General features: G+C 43.9%; 1 protein-coding gene across 1 annotated transcript in view; it reads right to left on the bottom strand.

The window, feature by feature from the left end:
* The window catches only part of Zmat4 (zinc finger matrin-type 4), a 262,240-nt gene that overhangs the window by 91,790 nt on the left and 152,811 nt on the right, over positions 1–17,639 (bottom strand). Inside the window, exon 3 of the mRNA XM_059245004.1 lies at positions 16,632–16,788. Coding sequence (XP_059100987.1) covers positions 16,632–16,788 — 157 coding nt within the window. The remainder of the gene's footprint in view (positions 1–16,631; positions 16,789–17,639) is intronic.

The following is a 17,639-nucleotide window of genomic DNA, read 5'->3' as shown; positions in this document are numbered from 1 at the left end:
GTCCTGATGGGAAGGGAGCCTGGACTTGTTCTTTGAGCAGAACTCCCACAGCCACACCTGCTTCTCTCCACCCACACCACCTCCCTCCACAGAAGGGGGTTCCTGGCTTCTCTGCTTAACTGCAATACTGAGGTTCCTCATGCACATACTCTGAAGTTAGCATTGACCTCAATATTCTATGGTTTTCAAGCTATGAAAATTGACTCTACTTTGTACAATACTAGCTATGTGTGCATAGTGTTTGCATCTATTCTCAGATGATCAGAGGGTGAAGCATTCCTTCACTGCTACTTAGATAGAAACAAACTTGAGAGTTGACGCTCTCCTGACTCAGCTCTGTAAAACTTCAAAGCAACTCTGGAACGTCATGTGATCACACATGGATGCAGATGAGCTGCTGCACTCCAAGACAGGGCAGGTCTCTCCCAACATTTACACCTAGAGCAGCCAGAGTGCTAGATGCTAAGATCCCCTGGTCTCTAAGAATGTAAGCCCCAGGTTTCTGTCACTGCTGTTCAAATTGAGCAGCAAGGTTGGTGAACAGAGGACAAGTGTCAATAAGGAAGGAGTTTTTAGGCTCGGCAAGTCTCTCCAGATAAATGTTGGAAAAAAATCATTCAGTTAGTTCATTCCCCCAGAGGACCTACACAAAGCATACATTATTAAGCGCATTCACCCATTGTCATTAATTTCACAATGGTTTCATCAACGCACATCATTACTGCTACATCATAGTAACGACAGAGGCTGTGTACATGAAGAACAAGAATAATTTCTTTTGATGAGGCTATGTGTAGATGTAACCAACCGTCTTATTAAATAAGAAACACAGAACCAATGCAAAGAAGAAAGCCAAGAAGTCAGAGCTAAGAGCCTTACCCACCTGCTACAGCTAGCCTCTTCAGCCAAGAGACCTCTCCGAAAGAGACCTACTTCCTGTGTGCCTGTCTTTATAAAGACTTTCTGTTCTGCCTTCTCATTGGTTGTAAACCCAACCACATGACTGCCTCATCACTCCCTGTCTGTACAGACCTCCAGGTCTTCTATGGTTGGTATTCAGATTAAAGGTGTATGTCTCCAATGCTGGCTGTATCCCTGAACACACAGAGATCTACCTAGCTCTGCCTACCAAGTGTTGGGATTAAAGGCACCACCACCGTCCAGCTTTTGCTATGGCTCTAGTAGCTCTGACCCCCAGGCAACTTTATTTATTAACATACAAATAAAATCACATTTCAATACAAATAAAATATCACCATAGCGATGTGTGCCAAGGACAGCCAGTGAGAGAACAGCTAGTTCAAGCCTGCTCCCCAGGGTGTGCCCCCACCAAGAATACACATCTTCTGTCAGTGGGTTAATCTCAGGTTGTTGGTTCCCCGACCAACAGATGGAAGTCTGTATTCTGTAAAAGTCTCATACACGAAATAAACTTGGGAAATTGGGATTAAGGACTCAGTGGCTCTCAGCTGAGGGAGGTCCAGCTATCACTGTTCTCTGGCCTCACTAACTGGCTCAAACTGCCCTTGGGTGAGAGGAGCTAACAACAGGCTTTAGAGCTTTGCAGGTGCCTCTCAGGTGGCAACAGTCACAGTGGGGGACAGTCTATGGCATGGGCTCACTTTCATGGCAACCTTCCCCAGCAGGTCCCATTAACTCATTTTCATCACAGCCGGCACCGTGTTCTGCACCAGGCGGGTAGCACACCTCATGAACTTCAGTGCCAGAATGGACATATTTTGACCCGGTTTCCCAGAACTATTTTTACGAAATGTCTATATGTTTTCTAAGAAGAAAATCATGAAGTCAACTAATAAAAAACAATGTAAATTTTGAAATTGCAATCACACTCAATTCAAATGCACAGCTCTGGGTAAGGTGATTTTTATATGGGTTTTCATTCCACTGAGGCCCTCCTCGTGTGGCTTCTGCATCTGTGTGAAGATGTGTCTGTAGCCAGGCTGGAACCCAAACCTCCTCACTGTTCATGATCTTCCCTTCCTTTCACATTGCTGTCTATCCTGAAACGGGCTGAGCTAGCAAAGGTCAGGCCAGCGTGAAGATGAGTGTCCATGTAGCTGCCCGTAGTTCTGTTGTCGATCTAGAGACCCAAGACTCTTCCAAAGCCGAACAAGACGCCTGATAGAATAATAGGGAGGGTGTGTAAGAGCCAGAGAGATGGTTTACAAAGGCAGGCTTCACGGGCTGAAGATTTAAAGCTACTTAAAACCGGAAGAAGAGAGGCTGAAGTATGACTTAATAATACTTGAGACACACTGGAGATGAGGGAATTTGGCCTATTGGCCATCTATTTTCCAAAGCAGCTAGAAAGAGGGAAGCAGAGTGGGCCAGGAAGAGCAGGCCTTTAGAAGAGAGGTACTTAATGACCCCGGAGGATGCTAAGGCATGTTGACTGCAGTTGGTAACTGAAGGAGGGGAGAGACTTCAGCACCGTTGTTTCCAGCAGAACAGGGGAAGGCTGTCAAAACAAACAGGCCGTGGGACTCAAATGCAATGGAATCTCTCCGGAAACAAGTGGATAAGATGGGATTTTGTGAACTTGTTCCATCTCTGGATGGGGTATAAACACTTTGAAAAGCAAGATTCTTAAAACACTGAACACCAGGATTCATGAAATGTGTGAATTAACTTCCCCCTTTATGTTAAAAAAAAAGTATATAGTAAAATGCTTTTACACCCAGAGTTAGTTCCCTACCCCCACCCCCCGCCCCAATACTCTGTATGTATTAGATTTACTAACGGAAAGTGGGAAGTCCAGACATTCAGATCTCAGCTACTGTACTGGCTGAAAGCAAAATGATGAGGCTAATGATTAGCAGTTCATAGTAGTCAAGGTAGAATCGTGGGAAGATAAATGGGCTTCAACATGTGTCCACTTTTCAGCAAGTATCTCAACAGGTAGCAATCTGGTGGCAATCAACCCTACAGATGACTGGGGACTGCCAGCCTCAGTGTCCTCCCCAACTTCCCACTCTTGAGGCCTTTGCTCAGAATTCCTGGATCCTGCCTGTGGCCACCCCTACCTAACAACAAGAATCTGTTGTTAGGTAGGCCTGCAGAGGGACTGAAAGACTTACTGGGGTACCCTAATCTCCCCTTTGTGACTCATAATACAACAAAATGCTCTTGAAAGTCTTGAAAGCCGCGAATTCCCAGGCACTCCATGGACAAGTGGAAATCACTTAGCAGGAAATCCACCAGAGAAGCAGTTTCTTTAAAGCCTATCTGAGTTAAAAGGGAAAAAAAAGAAAGAAAGAAATTGTATACTTCAGTTTTCTTGAGCCAACTTGCTGTTGACTCACTTGATAAAAATGAACATGTTTTCTACTGTATTCTAAACACAAAGCTAAAACCAGAGGTCTGGCTTTCCTACCCTAGGACCCAGTGAACCGTTGTATTTATGATGAGTAGTGTGAGAAAGAAAGGGATCTGAATGTGAAAGTGGGGTATGCCCACTGTCGCTGTCAGGAAACAAATGGGCTCTATAAGGACAAGAGAGGAAAGGCAGGGTCCTAAGTATCAACAGAGTTCTGAGCAGCCCAAGAACAGTTCAGAGCAGGTATGATGGGCTCTTCAGAAATGCCTGTGGGGAAGCCTTGGTCTTGTCTTCCAGAGCTCGGAATGGGGAAGCTGACACCCTCAATGAGAGCCTCTTGCTTCCTCAGTGCAAGGTCTGCTGAGGAAGACAGGTGAGAGAGACCCACTTCTAGAAAAGTCCTGGGGCCAAGTGGACAGTCTGTTGAGGTGAAGTACCCAACTTCACTCACCTGGTGGCCAGTGATGTCATTACAAAGTGGCCCAAGCTTAGAGGCAGAGATATCACTGAGCATATTCACAGCCTGCTTCTGTGGCTCTAAAGAGAGAGGAGGAACCCCAGGCACTGGCTGGAGCTGGCCTTTTCACCAACCTTCAAGGTCAGAGAAAATTTAAGTCTATTTTCTAAATATAAAACAATACAATGCTTACTTCATTCGAGCATAGCTCCTGTTAGGTATGCTTATAAAACCAAGGGGTAAACACAATGTCTTAAGGCTGTGGCGTTCAAGATCTGTGAGTGTTTCAAGGAATAAGGATGTTCTGAATGTTCACTGCTCATTATTTCAGTTATCATGCCTACTTTATGAGCGCCTTCTCAGTTTCACAGACTAGACATGGTCTGGGCTCCTACCATCGCTAGGTGAATGACAGTTTCACCTGAATAGCAATGTACTCATTCTGTGTGGGCATCCTAAGACCAGCCACATTTCCTGCTGACAGTAACTTGATCATCTTTACTGTTCTGCTGTGCGTCACCATAGACATGATTAGGGAACTCTTTCTGCAATAGAGGCCCAGCCACAGCCAAAAGGCTGCTTAAGTCCTCTACTGTCTTGAAGGTCTCTTGATCACCCAAAAGAGAAATGTTGAGTTCATGGCAGTTAAAAGGATCTGTGAATTATCACTTAAGATAGTAGTTGTATGGTAGTCAACATTCATGTGGCACCTCTCATTCACAACAAGATCCTCACTATTCAGTGAGTCTTAAATGACTGTCAGTTAAACTTCTGAGCCTTCAGGGAACATGATAGCTGAGTCTGAAGGCAGGCAAAGCTTCAATCTCCTCTCTGTTTACAACTATATTTCACAGTAGCAACATCAGGGCTGGAAGTCCAGTTACCTGCTTATGTGACAATGGGCCTAGGGATCACATGCCCCTAGCATCACCTCTCACTGACATCACTGGAGCAATCTTCCAGAGCAAACTTTTCTCGAACACAAACACAGAATAATTGATTATCAGTGTCAGTGCTGAGATGGACAGCCTTCCCTTCTCATTCTCACAGAACTTGATGGTGTTTGCTTCTTGGTGTCCCATTTCCACTCTGAACCAGTGGCAAAGTGAGTAACTTTCAAAAAAGGGATTATTTGTATAGAAGATGATTAAATTCCAGAGTTTGGCTTTGCAGGGACGGGGGAAGGACAGTAGTTGCAGTGTTAAAACCCTTAACTCAGGCCAATCATTGATCTTGTATCTCAGTCAAAATGCAAAAATCCAGCAAACTTGATCTAATCATTGTTCCAAACCTACTGTGATCCAGAGGACAAGTCATGTCCAAAAATCCTCAACTCATCTCATGCACAGGGCTGATGCAATTAAGCCCCAGGGACCAGAAAGTGGTCCAGGAACTGAGTGGTATGATCTCCAAACAATGTCCTAAAGGGATAATTACAAGAAAAGAATATTTCTGCTGCCAACCACCTGCATCTCCTGGATGGACGATTCTACCCTCTAAGTTTCAGGTCCCAGAAAAGGAAAATGAGATGATTTGCAATTCTACAAAGCTATTTCTTATATTTGTGCGTAGGTATGAAAACAAGTATCGAGACAGATTATGCCAAGCAATCCAAGTAACCTGAATCAGAGGCTAGAACTGCAATGGTATATAAAATCTTATATGCAAATAGGAGGTGTGGATAGAACCTGGAGTGCATACATTATTCAACATTTGAATTTATGTAACTTTCAAACAGACCTAGAATACCCTGATCTTTATTCATTCCACAGAGAACTCAAATAAGCAAGTCTGTGTCTCGCATGGAAATTCATGGAAGATTCGTGAAGCTCTGTTGCCTTTCCCCCAGGGAACAAAGACAAAGAGGAATGTACAGTCAATACACACACTGAAGCTGAGTGGTCAAGGCCATAGCTGATTTGTTCCCATTCCTGTATTGCTCATTGACCCTACAAATGAAAAATGATCCATTTCAAGAGGATAAATATCTCTCCTTGTGGCTGTGGTGCTTCTGATCTACCTAGATCTACCTAGTGTGAGCCCTAGAGTTTGAACTGCTGTCCTCAGGAAGTGAGCTAAAACCAGCAAGTCACTTCATGAAGCATTACTTACCATCAGAGAGCAGAGCAAAGTCCTGGTACCTACACCCTTCCTAGCTTTTGCTTTTCAATTCTGACTGTGTACAATGCAAGTTTCTCACTTGCAGGTCTCTGCTGCTTCTTCTTCAGTTAGATGGTCCTAATAATAATACATTACTATGCTCTATGCATGACAAAACACAAAAGATTAAATGAAACAATGAGTCTGATCCTTTGATATAATAGCTTTACAATTACCAGCTTTGGTTACTGATTTTATTATTATTAAGCTAGAGTCTGTCTACTCAGCTTCACATAGTTTAACCGTATTTAGAATGTTTTCAAATGTTAGTTTTTATTTCATTGCAGAGTAATGAGTAGACTTTTTGAAGGTTAATATTTGGAAATGAATAAAGGGTAATTTTTGCTGGGTATATACATAGTCATTTCTCATTATTCATGGTAGGTTTTCAATTGTAACCAGAAACATTGAACAATGAATGATGAGCCACTGCTATAGAGGAAGCTCATGACCTGGCTCCTATGAGCTTGTGGTCACATTTTGATACAACACATAATCTTGCTGTGCATTTGTTTATGACACATTACTTAATGCGTACAGTGAATCCATGGCCAGCTGTGCTCTAACTAAAGCCCAAAAGAACCAGAACTATTGCTTGTATTTTCTCTACAAGGTCATCTCCACCTGCTTGCCTCAGGAACACTAAATAGCACCTCAGTACAACCCTTGGGGCAATTATAAATGGCAGAATCACCATGAAAAATCATAGTCAAAGACTTTATTCTCAATAGAAAGTAAAAATAGGACAATGCTAAGAGTGTGGGAGCTGACCGAGAAGGCTAGAGTCTTGCCTTGTCCAGCCTCAGTCTGGATCTTTTTCATGGGGGTGACTCAGATTCCTTACAGTTCTTTTTTTGTGTGGGAATAACTACAAGGTGCTCTGGGAGCTGATGCATTTCAGTGAATCCTTATTCACCAGTGATAAGGGTCGACTTGCATGCTGAGATACACTATGTGTATTTATACAGGACAAGCTATTCACTCTAAATGTAATAGGAGACGGACACCACACCAGGCTTTTCTCAATGTATCATCTGCCTTATTGTACTCCTTCTACAATTCATTTGAGGGCTGGTGTGCAAACAAAACTTATGAAAGCACGCATAGGTAACACAGAAATTAAAACTGGGTCTGCCTTCAGAGGCTGTGTTTGTGTCTTGGATTGCAATCTCTGCCATCTATTTTTAAGGGAAGGCCGTTTGTAAACTCAAGAAAGCAAGCAGGTAAGCCCACCGCTGTCTTCGAACTTTAACCAACGCTCCACAACTGAAAATGAAGCCATCAATAGTGAAAGGCCTATCGGTATTCTAATGCTTGCTCCCAACTTTGCATCTCCAACAGATATTTATTCAATGTTCCAAAAACTGTGGAAGCACTGCAGCAGGCCTGGAGCGACAGCGCCACACTTCCTGCTAGGGAGCGTGTCTCCGGAATGCTCTGCTGGTGTTTTCCAGTATGTTAAAACAGGTACTATAGCAGCTTCAAAAATGAAAGAATGGTTATTGCAAGCTTTAGTGTCATTACTGCCAGGCTAATGATGTTTGGGAATTACAGAAAACCCTGGGCTCAAGATCTACTTTTTCTGTGATAGATGTATTCATAAAAAGCTTCCAGGTGAAACAGGACCCTGAAGGGACAATGCATCAGCAGGATAGATTAAGCTCTCTGGTAATAGCACGCTCAACTCCAAAGTAGCACACTAAAGGTTTACTTCTGGTTCTTGCAGAGTTGCATGTCCTCTCTTCCATTCTGTAGCCCAGCCTTAAAAGGATACCTATATTATACCTATTCACAATCAACTTCATGTCTAGGGTAGGAGGTGAATAGGTTTCACAGAAGCAATGTGGTTGCCATAAGCACTTACAAACCCTCTAATACAAGACATAACTCCACCCAATCATTCAGATTATGTATGCAAAAGCTAAACTTCCTACTTCAATTTATGGCAGAACATGGAAGATGCCTGTAAAGACGCCTTTCTAGGTTTCAGATTTCCCTTTCATTCTTATTTCTCCCAAAAGTTTTGTTTGTTATATTTTTGTTTGTTGTTGTTGTCTTGGTTTTTCAAGACAGAGTTTCTCTGTGTAGCCCTGGATGTCCTGGAATATCAGGCTAGCCTCAAACTCAGATATCTGCCTGCCTCTGCCTCCCTGATTACTGGGATTAAAGGCATGAGCCACCCCATCTCGTTTTCCAAAAGTATTTTAATGATATCTTTAATTATTGAATTTATAATATAATTACACCATTCACCACTATCCCTTTCCTCTTTCTAACCCTTCCCGAGTAACCCTGTTGATCTCTAAAATTCGTGGACTATTTTTCTTCAATTGTTGAGATATATATGTGTGTGTATGTGTGTGTATGTATATATGTGTGTATATATTCATATGTACACACATATGTACATGTGTATTATATATAGATTATATGTGCATATACATGTATATGTATATATGTATATATACACACATACCTGCTCCCAATGAGCTGCATCTTCACACCATGCTTGGCTATTTTGATTCATCTTCTCTGCCAGGTTTTTGTGACACTGCACACCAGTCTGGACTTTTACACTCAGACTTGTCATCATGTAGGAACTAAACGCCAAGTTCTATTTTTCTATCATTCTCTATCATGAAAATCATGGCAGTCAAGTTGGTGTCTGGGAATGTGCCAGAATAGAGAATAACTGTGGAGATATGGCTGCTTGATGATGTGAGTTTATAGACCAACTGGCAAAGTAAATTAACCCAGTAGATTCGCCTTGGACGGCAAGCAATAGAACAACTCCTGTGCAAAATTGTATGTCCTAGAGAAAAGTTCAGAACAGAGGAAGTAAAACTCGGCTACATCTGTGGAATGGACAGAGCCATTTATGGTGTTCTAATAATGTGATAGCAGTGTTCTCTGGTTATGATTATCAGCTCATAATCATCATGGGAGTCCAAGAAAGCCAAGTCCTCCACTAATAAACCCTGGGACTAAGCTATGGCTTATGCAAAGCCCACAAGGTAGTCTCTGAGATTTCTAGAAGCCACGAGGGATCCCAAAGACTAGTGGAGTCCTCTACAGGATTTAGAGGGTGGGAGGTCATTAGACACACAACAGGAAGTGTGAAGCACATCTCAGATGTGGACTCGCTACAGGGAAGGCACATTCAGGAGTGAGGATTCAGAAGCTGTCTATAACATTTGAGAAGACATGGTAACAAAGAACAGGGCAGTGAATGTGGAGGACTTAATGGGAGATCAGCATGTATACTGTCAGAAAAGCAGTGGCCAATGGTTATACACGGGGGCAGGGGGGAGTAACTAAACCTGAGGAGGAAGACCCAGATGAAGATACACCTCCAGCTTCTCCAGCATTCCCTGCACACAGTCATGGCTGCCCTTAGGTTGTATCTGTGGGTCCCAAGGAAACAACAATGTGAATTACACATAAGGGCAACAGTTCAGCTACTTGTCAGTCCAATTACTGGTTCTCCATTGTACCTATCACATATTTTGTGGCTTCAATAACACAGATCTGTAATTTTACCATTCTGCCAGTCAGGACCATGAAATGGACCTTAGTAGCTAAAACCTATGTTGTCAGGAAACTCTAGAAGAGAACCCTTGCCTTCTCCAGCTCCACCAGCACCTGCATAAGGGTAGAGCCCTCCCACCACAGCACTCTGACTGACCTGGCCTCCCTGTTTCACTTTGGAATACACCGGTGATTACATTGGGTCCACCAGGCTACTGCAGAATAATCTCCTCATTTCAAAGTTGATGAACTAGCCATTGTAATTCCACCTGAAACGTTGATTCCCTGCCATATAACCTATCTGTGCAGGTCCTGAGGAACATCCCTGGAGAACATTATTTCACCCTCAGCAGTCTGCGATCATGTTTCTGGGGCCCCACCCATGTCAGACCTGATGCCATCTAACTTGCCATGTGGGAATATGATTGCACAGCTATGGGATCAATGCAGCAGGGGAGACTGTCTGTACAGGAGCCCAGGAGGAAGCCATCATGCACCTCACAGCCTGGAGGATGTCTCTGGCCTGTTTGGTACTTATCCTGTAGTGCAGGCAGGGGAGGAGTGGTTCCTATGTAACCCGTGGACTTTGGTATCAAGCGTCCAGCTTTTTAATCACTGTCCTTACTGTGGTAAGGACAGAGATCATTCTATATGTCTGAGACATAGACCCTCTTTGAAGCCCTGATACTGGTATCTGATTCCCTATTTCATCCTGAATTTCTGTCTTGAAGACTACTCCCTATTGCTTCTACTTGCTGGTCTAGGGTTTTAACTCCTGTTCGGCATCCCTCCTCCTTAAAGCCTTACTTACTTCCCAGATCTTGATTGCCTTTATGGGCTCCAAGGCCCTCCCCATCCTTAAGTCCCCAGATCCTCCCTTTCATGCCCACCAGAAATGCCTCCCCCTTCCCAGTAGATTCAAGTGCCAGGCCCCACACCTCAGCCCACAAAACACAGCTCAGAAAGTCATGTCCTAAGAGATTTAATGCAATGGCTTCTTGTGTTCTAGACAAGGCAGCAGATAAACAAATCGGGGCCTCTGCAAGTGGAAGGGAACCAAGCTCTTCCCTCGACAAGAACCCTGCAAGAACAGTGAGATATATGCAAATGTATGCACAGCAGGAGAAGAAATAACAGACGAGAAGACTGGAGCTGGGGTGGAGACGAGACTGTGCCAACCAGAATATATAAAACTGACTCCGGGAGCACTGAGCCCAGCTCCCGTCCATGGCCCCTACATGGGTGTTCTCTTCAGCCATCCCGTCAGTGGGTGCAGCCATATCTGCAGGTAGTGGTAGGCAGAAAGTCCCAGGTTTGGAGGGCTTTGAAAAGTCATCTAAGCTAAGCACTAACTGTTGCTGGAACCCCAGCTGGAAAAGCCCTGAGAAGCAGCCTACAGACTCTGCATCAAGAGCTCCCACATTCGCACTCTGCCTGTGAGCCTCTCTGGATATCAACAGACTCCTCCTTGTCTTTAGCTCCCACCAAACTCTCCGGTTTTCTGCCCACTCACTGGTTATATCTGTTGCTCTCAGGCACATGCACAAACACACATATGCACACAGAACACATGCTCCACAATTATAGCTCTTTCCTATGAAAGCTTTTTAAAATACTTCCCTCAAAGTGATGTATTTTACATACTTAACAGTCCCAATTCCTTTATTCACCCTCTAAGAAGAGGATTTTCATGGTATTCTTTTCTTCTAGCTTGGATCCTAAATTCCTCCAAAGGCTTGTGTCCCTGGCTCTTATGAGAAGTGGTAGAAGCTAATGAGAAATCTTCAGGTTATCAGGTATGTACCTTTAAATGAACAGGTAGGGTTTAGATTCCTTTCTCTTCTATACCAAGAGAGGGGCACTTCTGTCCCACCACACACTTCCACAGTGATTTCTTACCTCCCTTGTAGAGGCTGAAAGCTTAAATCTGGGGAGCTCAAACACTGGGAGCCCCCCTCCCCACCCCTGACAACACTGTTCAAGTCATGGACCCACAGATACCGCTGTTAGAGCTTTAAGAGACTAAATTCACCCTGGATTTGGAATTCAATAACAGCCACTCATGACTGTCCCAGTCCTTTGGGACCCTGCTCTAAGACAAATCACAGGATGCCAGTTACACTGTGAACACAGCCTATCTCCTTCCCAGGCCCAGGCTCCCAGGGCCCTGCCACAACCCATCAATCAAATCAGTGAACTTCTCCATCTTGCCCTGCAGTGACTTCACAGCACCAAGCAGCCTTCAGCAAGAATTGGCTGGAGAAAAGGAAGCCCAAAGGGTAAATTGTGATTTGCGAATTACCTGTTCATTCAAATCTTGCATTTCCCCCTAAGATTCTTTTTTCTGTAGGAGATGAGGGAGAGTCAGGGAAGGGTTCAAAAAAAAAATCATTAAAAAAAAAACTTTTAAAATCATCTTCATTGTTTTTACTTAAAATTGGTCTATATGTCTTTTCCCCCCAATCACAAATTAGAATGTCATTGTCCTGTTGCTATGGTGACAGCTGACACAGCCTTCTTCTGCTCTTTGGCCTCTCTTTGCACAACCCAGTTTCTCTGGTGTCACCACAAGTGACAGGATACAGCAGCATACATCTCCCTTCCCATCTGGGCATGATCTGCACCCCAAGTTCTTTGGCCCTGTGATCACATGGTGGTCAAGCATCTCTCCTTGTGTTCCTGTCTGCACAGCTGTGTCCAGACCAGAGACTCTGAGACACAAACCAAGAAGACGTGGAACTGGTTTGTGGTCCAGTGATCCAGTGGGCTGGCCAGGCATTTCAGAAATCCTGGTAAAGATGTTCTCATCTGAAGAAGGCAACTCAAAAGGGCAATGGGTGCTACAGAATGCTCAGCTGACGTGCGGTCCAAGTACAGACGTAGGTGGAAGAAACAGTGACTCATGGGTCCTGACTGCCCATCTCCATCAGATGGAGCAGCATAAAGAAGCAAAGAGCCTTCCTCCAATTATGCCTCCGGAGATCCCTGGGGTTTGAGAGGCTATTATTCATGACATGGCGGCATCAGAGGCATACCTGAGCAGGGAATTGCTTCTCTTTGGCACCGTGATTCAGTTGACTGGGTTTTACACGTCACTTTTTCTCTTTTGTTTTCATCACAGATATTTCAAGCCAGCCAAGCTGATTAGGCAGTACATGTGCACAGGGAAACCTCGGGACTGAGCCCTCTCTAACTTGCTGCTGGGAAAGACTGTGGCCTGCAAAGGAAGGCAATGCTGTGGCAGATGAGGAATACACAGCAACTCCAGACGCCCTGGCTTTGGTCTTCTCCAGCTTCTAAGTTCTTGCTGTCACAATAACTGGGTTTGTGCTTTTGGCCAAACCTCAACGAAGTCCTTCTCCAGCCTGACACCTGCTCCTTAACTGCTGGCCACCTGTGATCCTCTTTTTCTTTTCTTTTTATTCTTCTCTCCTATATTATATCCTGACTGTAATTTCCACCCCCCCAAGTCTCTCCCTCTCATCTCTCCTCTGCCCCAGATCCAAACCTCCTCTGTTTTCCCTCAGAAAAGAGCAGACCTCTCAGGAACATCAACCAAACACAGCATAATAGGCTACAATAAGCCCAGGTATATCCCATCACATCAAGGCTGGATGAGGCAACCTAGTAAGAGGAAAAGTGTCCCATAAGTAGGCAAAAGAGTCAGTAACTGCCCCCTCTTCCACTGTTAGGAATCCCACAAGAACACCAAGCTACTCAACCATTACACATATTCAGGTGACCTAGGGCAGACCCCTACAGTCTCCTTGATCTCAGCAAGCCCTCATGAGCTCTGGTCAATTGATTCTGTAGGTCATGTTCTCGTGGTGTCCCTGACTCCTCTGGTTCCTCCAGTCCTTCCTCCCCTTCCTTTGCAGGACTCCTCAAGCTCTGCCTAATGTTTGGCTGTGGGATTCTGCATTTGCTGCCATCAGTTGCTAGATGAAGTCTCTCTGGTCTCTTTGATGAAGATACGGCTAGGCTCTGGTCCCAGAACACGCTGCAGGCAGGACAAGCTATAGGTCTTGTGGGTCGAAGGTTTTGTGGCCGGGTTGGTGTCCTAAGCCCTCCAGCTGAGGCCCTGCCTGGTTACAGAGGATGGCTTGTTCAGGCTCTTTGTCCCCCATTACTAGGAGTCTTTACTAGGGTTACTCTAGTAGGTTCCATGGAGTTTCCATTGCACTAGGTTTCCGTCTCACCCCTGAAATACCTAATTCCAATTGTTTCTCCCAGTATTTTTGCCCCCACAACCCAGTTGACTCCTCCTGTTTCCACCCCCACTCACCCCCAATCCATCAACAAAATCTATTCTATTTCCCCTTACCAGGGAGATCTTTGCAACTCACCTTAAGCCCTTCTTGTTACTTAGCTTCTCTGGGTCTGTGGATTATAGCATGATTGTCTTTTACCTTACAGCTAATAACCACTGACAAATGTGCATATACCACAATGGATGTACTCGGTGTTTCTGTGTGTCAACTTGACACAAGCTAGAATCATCAGAGGAAGGAGCCTCAGATGAGGAAATGTCTCCTTGAGATCCAGCAGTAAGACATTTTCTTATTTAGCAATCAATGGGGGAGGGCCCAGCCCATGAAGGGTGGTGCCATCCCTGGGCAGGTGGTCCTGGGTTCTGTAAGAAAGCAGGCTGAGCAAGCCAGAGAAAACAAGTCAGTAAGCAGCTCTTCTCCATGGCCTCTGCATCAGCTCCTGCCTCCAGGTTCCTGTCCTGCTTGAGTTCCTGTCCTGACTTCCTTCAGTGATGAACAGCAATGCTGAAGTGTAAGCCAGCTAAATCCTTTCCTCCCCAACTTGCTCTTTGGTCATGGTGTTTCGTCACAGCAATAGAAACCCTAACTAATACAATGGGCATCCCTTCTTATTTTCCCTAAAACCCAGAACTGAAATCCAAAGCCCTGCTGTCAAGCACTACATGTGTCCTGCTTGATCACACAAGTCCTCTGCAGCCACACTAGCATGCTACCCTTTGTCCCGTCCATGTTGTAACCTTTAGCCTTGGCCACACCTCCCTGTGCTTCGTTCTGTGTATCATTCCAAGCATGAGAATCAGTTGAGCTTCTCAGGACTCCAATTTTGTCTGTGGTTGCTACCTTCCAAGATCCTTTCTGCTCAACGCAGATGGATGAGAGGGAATGCTGAAGAAGGAAAATGTGAACTGGTAAGAAAGAGTCTAAGATATGACAATTAGGTCCCCTGACTCCCGATGGAAGCTTCAAGCCGATAGTGTAACTTCTCCTTTCCCATTCCCATTCTGTTCTGGCCTAACAGGTTCCTTGATTTCTGCATCATCACTGGCTAAGTTAGCACCATAGACATAGCAAGAGCCAGCTCACTGAATAAGGGTATACTTTAAATGATCTGAATTTTGTCTTTGGAATATCTCTCTCTCTCTCTCTCTCTCTCTCTCTCTCTCTCTCTCTCTCTCTCTCTCTCTCTCTCTGCTTATTCTTTTAATGTTTTAGTATATTTGTTTATGGGGAGGCATGCCTGCCATAGTGTATGTGTAGAGGTCAAAGTTTAAGTTCTCTCCTCCCACCACAGAGGTCCAGGAATCAAACTCGGGTTCTCAGACTTGGGAGTGAGTTCACCCCCTAAGCTGTCATGCCAGCCCTTGTCTTTGGAATATATTGAGAGTTAATAGGAAACCCTTGAGTTCTATGTCCTAGTTCTGGGATTCTTTGAGTTCAGAAAAATGACCCAGTCCTTCATTTTCCTGAAGATGGATACAAAATAACAAAGAACTATGTTTGGCATATGATAGTTTTGATACAAAAATAATCATTTTCCCAATTGCTAACCAATGCAATAAACAAATATATAGCCCCTCTCCTCCCATTACTACTTACTTAACATCACTATTCTGCTTAGGTAAAGAGAACACATCAGCTAGTTACTCATTCACAGAAAGAACAGAGGAAATTTTTCCAGTGACTGTTTCTTTGTGGTGTCTATTTTAAGAGATTTGACGATGTGTAGGTCACAAGGTTAGTGCCCTAACATTTCAGAGAACAAGCATCTCAATAGAACACGGCTTGATCAATGCCACATCACGTAGAGGCTCCAAAATAAGCTGCACTCGTTCCCAGACAAAACCATTCTACACATGAATGTCACCTCCACCTCCAAGAAAACAATATGCTTTACTCAAACTAAGCTGGAAAATGAAGTGAAAGGCTTCCTTGCCATTTGCTAAGCAAAAGAAGACAGTCGCTTAAGAAAAACTCCAGGGAAGTAAAAGCCAAGCATTGTTTCAGACACTCTCTCGTTTCCAAAATACCATTTAAAAATAATTACACCCACGATTTATGCACGATTCATTAGACAGCAAGATAAAATGCATTACTAAATTTTAATTGCACCGCAAGAGTAGACAGAATGAGAAATATCCCCTAACTTCTTGGGCTTATAACCCAGTGCAGTAACATCTTCATCACGACATAAATCTTGTCCAAATAGTTTTAGAGTTACTAAATTATAAAAAAAAAAAAAAATGTTTTAGCTTCATGATTTGATAAACCAAAGACATTCCTTAGTTAAGTATTTACAAGGTCAAGTAATCTGCTATCAATATTTGTTACTGATGAAAGTTAATAGGTTTGAATCACGGCTTCCCCAGTAATGATGGCAGGACTATCATAAACACACACTCATCTCCAAACTCAAGTGGCTCCAAAGACTACAGCTGCCATCATTGCCTTCCCTATGCCAGACTAAGAACCTACAATGTAATAACTCCCTGCTGTATGCAAAACACAAATGTAAAGGATGGTACTGGCTTTACCAAGACACCGGCAGGAACCTACCTCCCATGCAGTGTGCACATCCATACTCATGCAGAGTACAGGCTGAACCTGGGAAAGCACTACAGATTCTATCTTACATGGTATATAATAGGTGTGACAAATACCCTAGAGGATGTAAACAGTAGATGAAAGAGGCTGAATAAGCCGCTGAAATCACACTCAGTGGTCTGGTGTGCCGCAGCTCCCCATCCATCCCTGTGGGTTTGAAATGGCACCTGTCACGAGGCCCCACAAAACTTGCAGCTTCTGAAGGGAGGGTGACTCATGTGACAGATGCAGTGTATGGCTCTCTGTGCCAGCCTGGATCATTTGTTCCCGCACATACCTGTGGTTTTCAATGGCGGTTTCTCTCCTAGCAACAGTTTTAACCTTTTGGCGTGGATTTTGCCTTGGTAATGTGAGTCGGCCACCACGGCTGAGGTAAAGGACATGTTACAGAGTGTACAGCACTTATTCTTATCCACCATGTCAGCGTCACTTCCCTGCATGGGGAAAAGGAGAAAGACAGTGTCACAGAGGAATTCTAGTCCCGTGTCATGAGATTCATCATTTCTGTGAGATTTGTCTATTGCTGACCAGCTTGTAGACATGCTTAGCTTTTGTTCTGAAGTCCTTTTCTTCTTTGTGATAATTGCCATCAACTCAGTAATGTACATTGTGCAATGGTTACATGTGCAAGACACTGACTGGGCTTATAGGAAACTGCAGATATGAGTTACCTTAAGAAAAATGGAACCTACAATTAGGAAAAAGCACAATGTCTGGCTCTGTGAGGAAAGCAGTTGGTAATTGCACACATTATACTCATTAAAGTAAGGAAAATATCAGAGTTCACATGGCCTGAATTATTTAGCAGAAATTATCATTTGGCATTCAGCTCTGCCTTTACCAATTTTAGCCTCACCAGGATACATGGCTCCAATGTTCAAGCTGCTTTTATCAAAAAAGTTTCTCTGAGGACTTGAACATTTTTCATACTTAATTTGCATATCTATCCTAGAACTCTGATGACCACACTGCCTGAATTTTCTGGCAAGAATTTGTGTAATATTTTCCCCCTTTTCTTCAGAAAAGTGATTGGCCAAATGCTTAGTCCAGCTTAATTTTTAGGCTTTTGTAAGATTTAATGAAAGTGAATCGTGAATCAGAAAAAAAGCAACTCCTTTGTCGGAGTGTGTGACATGGCCATTATGTGTGCAGGTCATCAATTACCTCTACTCTCCTAGAAGATTAATCCTCTGCCTCCCCTCCTGCCTTGCTGGAAATTGAGGGTACAGCGGGCTCTAAGATAAGGGCTCAAATCTGTTCCTTAGTGGAACCGCAATAGCAAGGC

This window comes from Peromyscus eremicus, chromosome 17, assembly GCF_949786415.1.
Source record: "Peromyscus eremicus chromosome 17, PerEre_H2_v1, whole genome shotgun sequence".
NCBI lineage: Eukaryota > Metazoa > Chordata > Mammalia > Rodentia > Cricetidae > Peromyscus > Peromyscus eremicus.
Note: the sequence above shows the minus strand (reverse complement) of the source record. Positions and strands in the feature narration are given on the sequence as shown.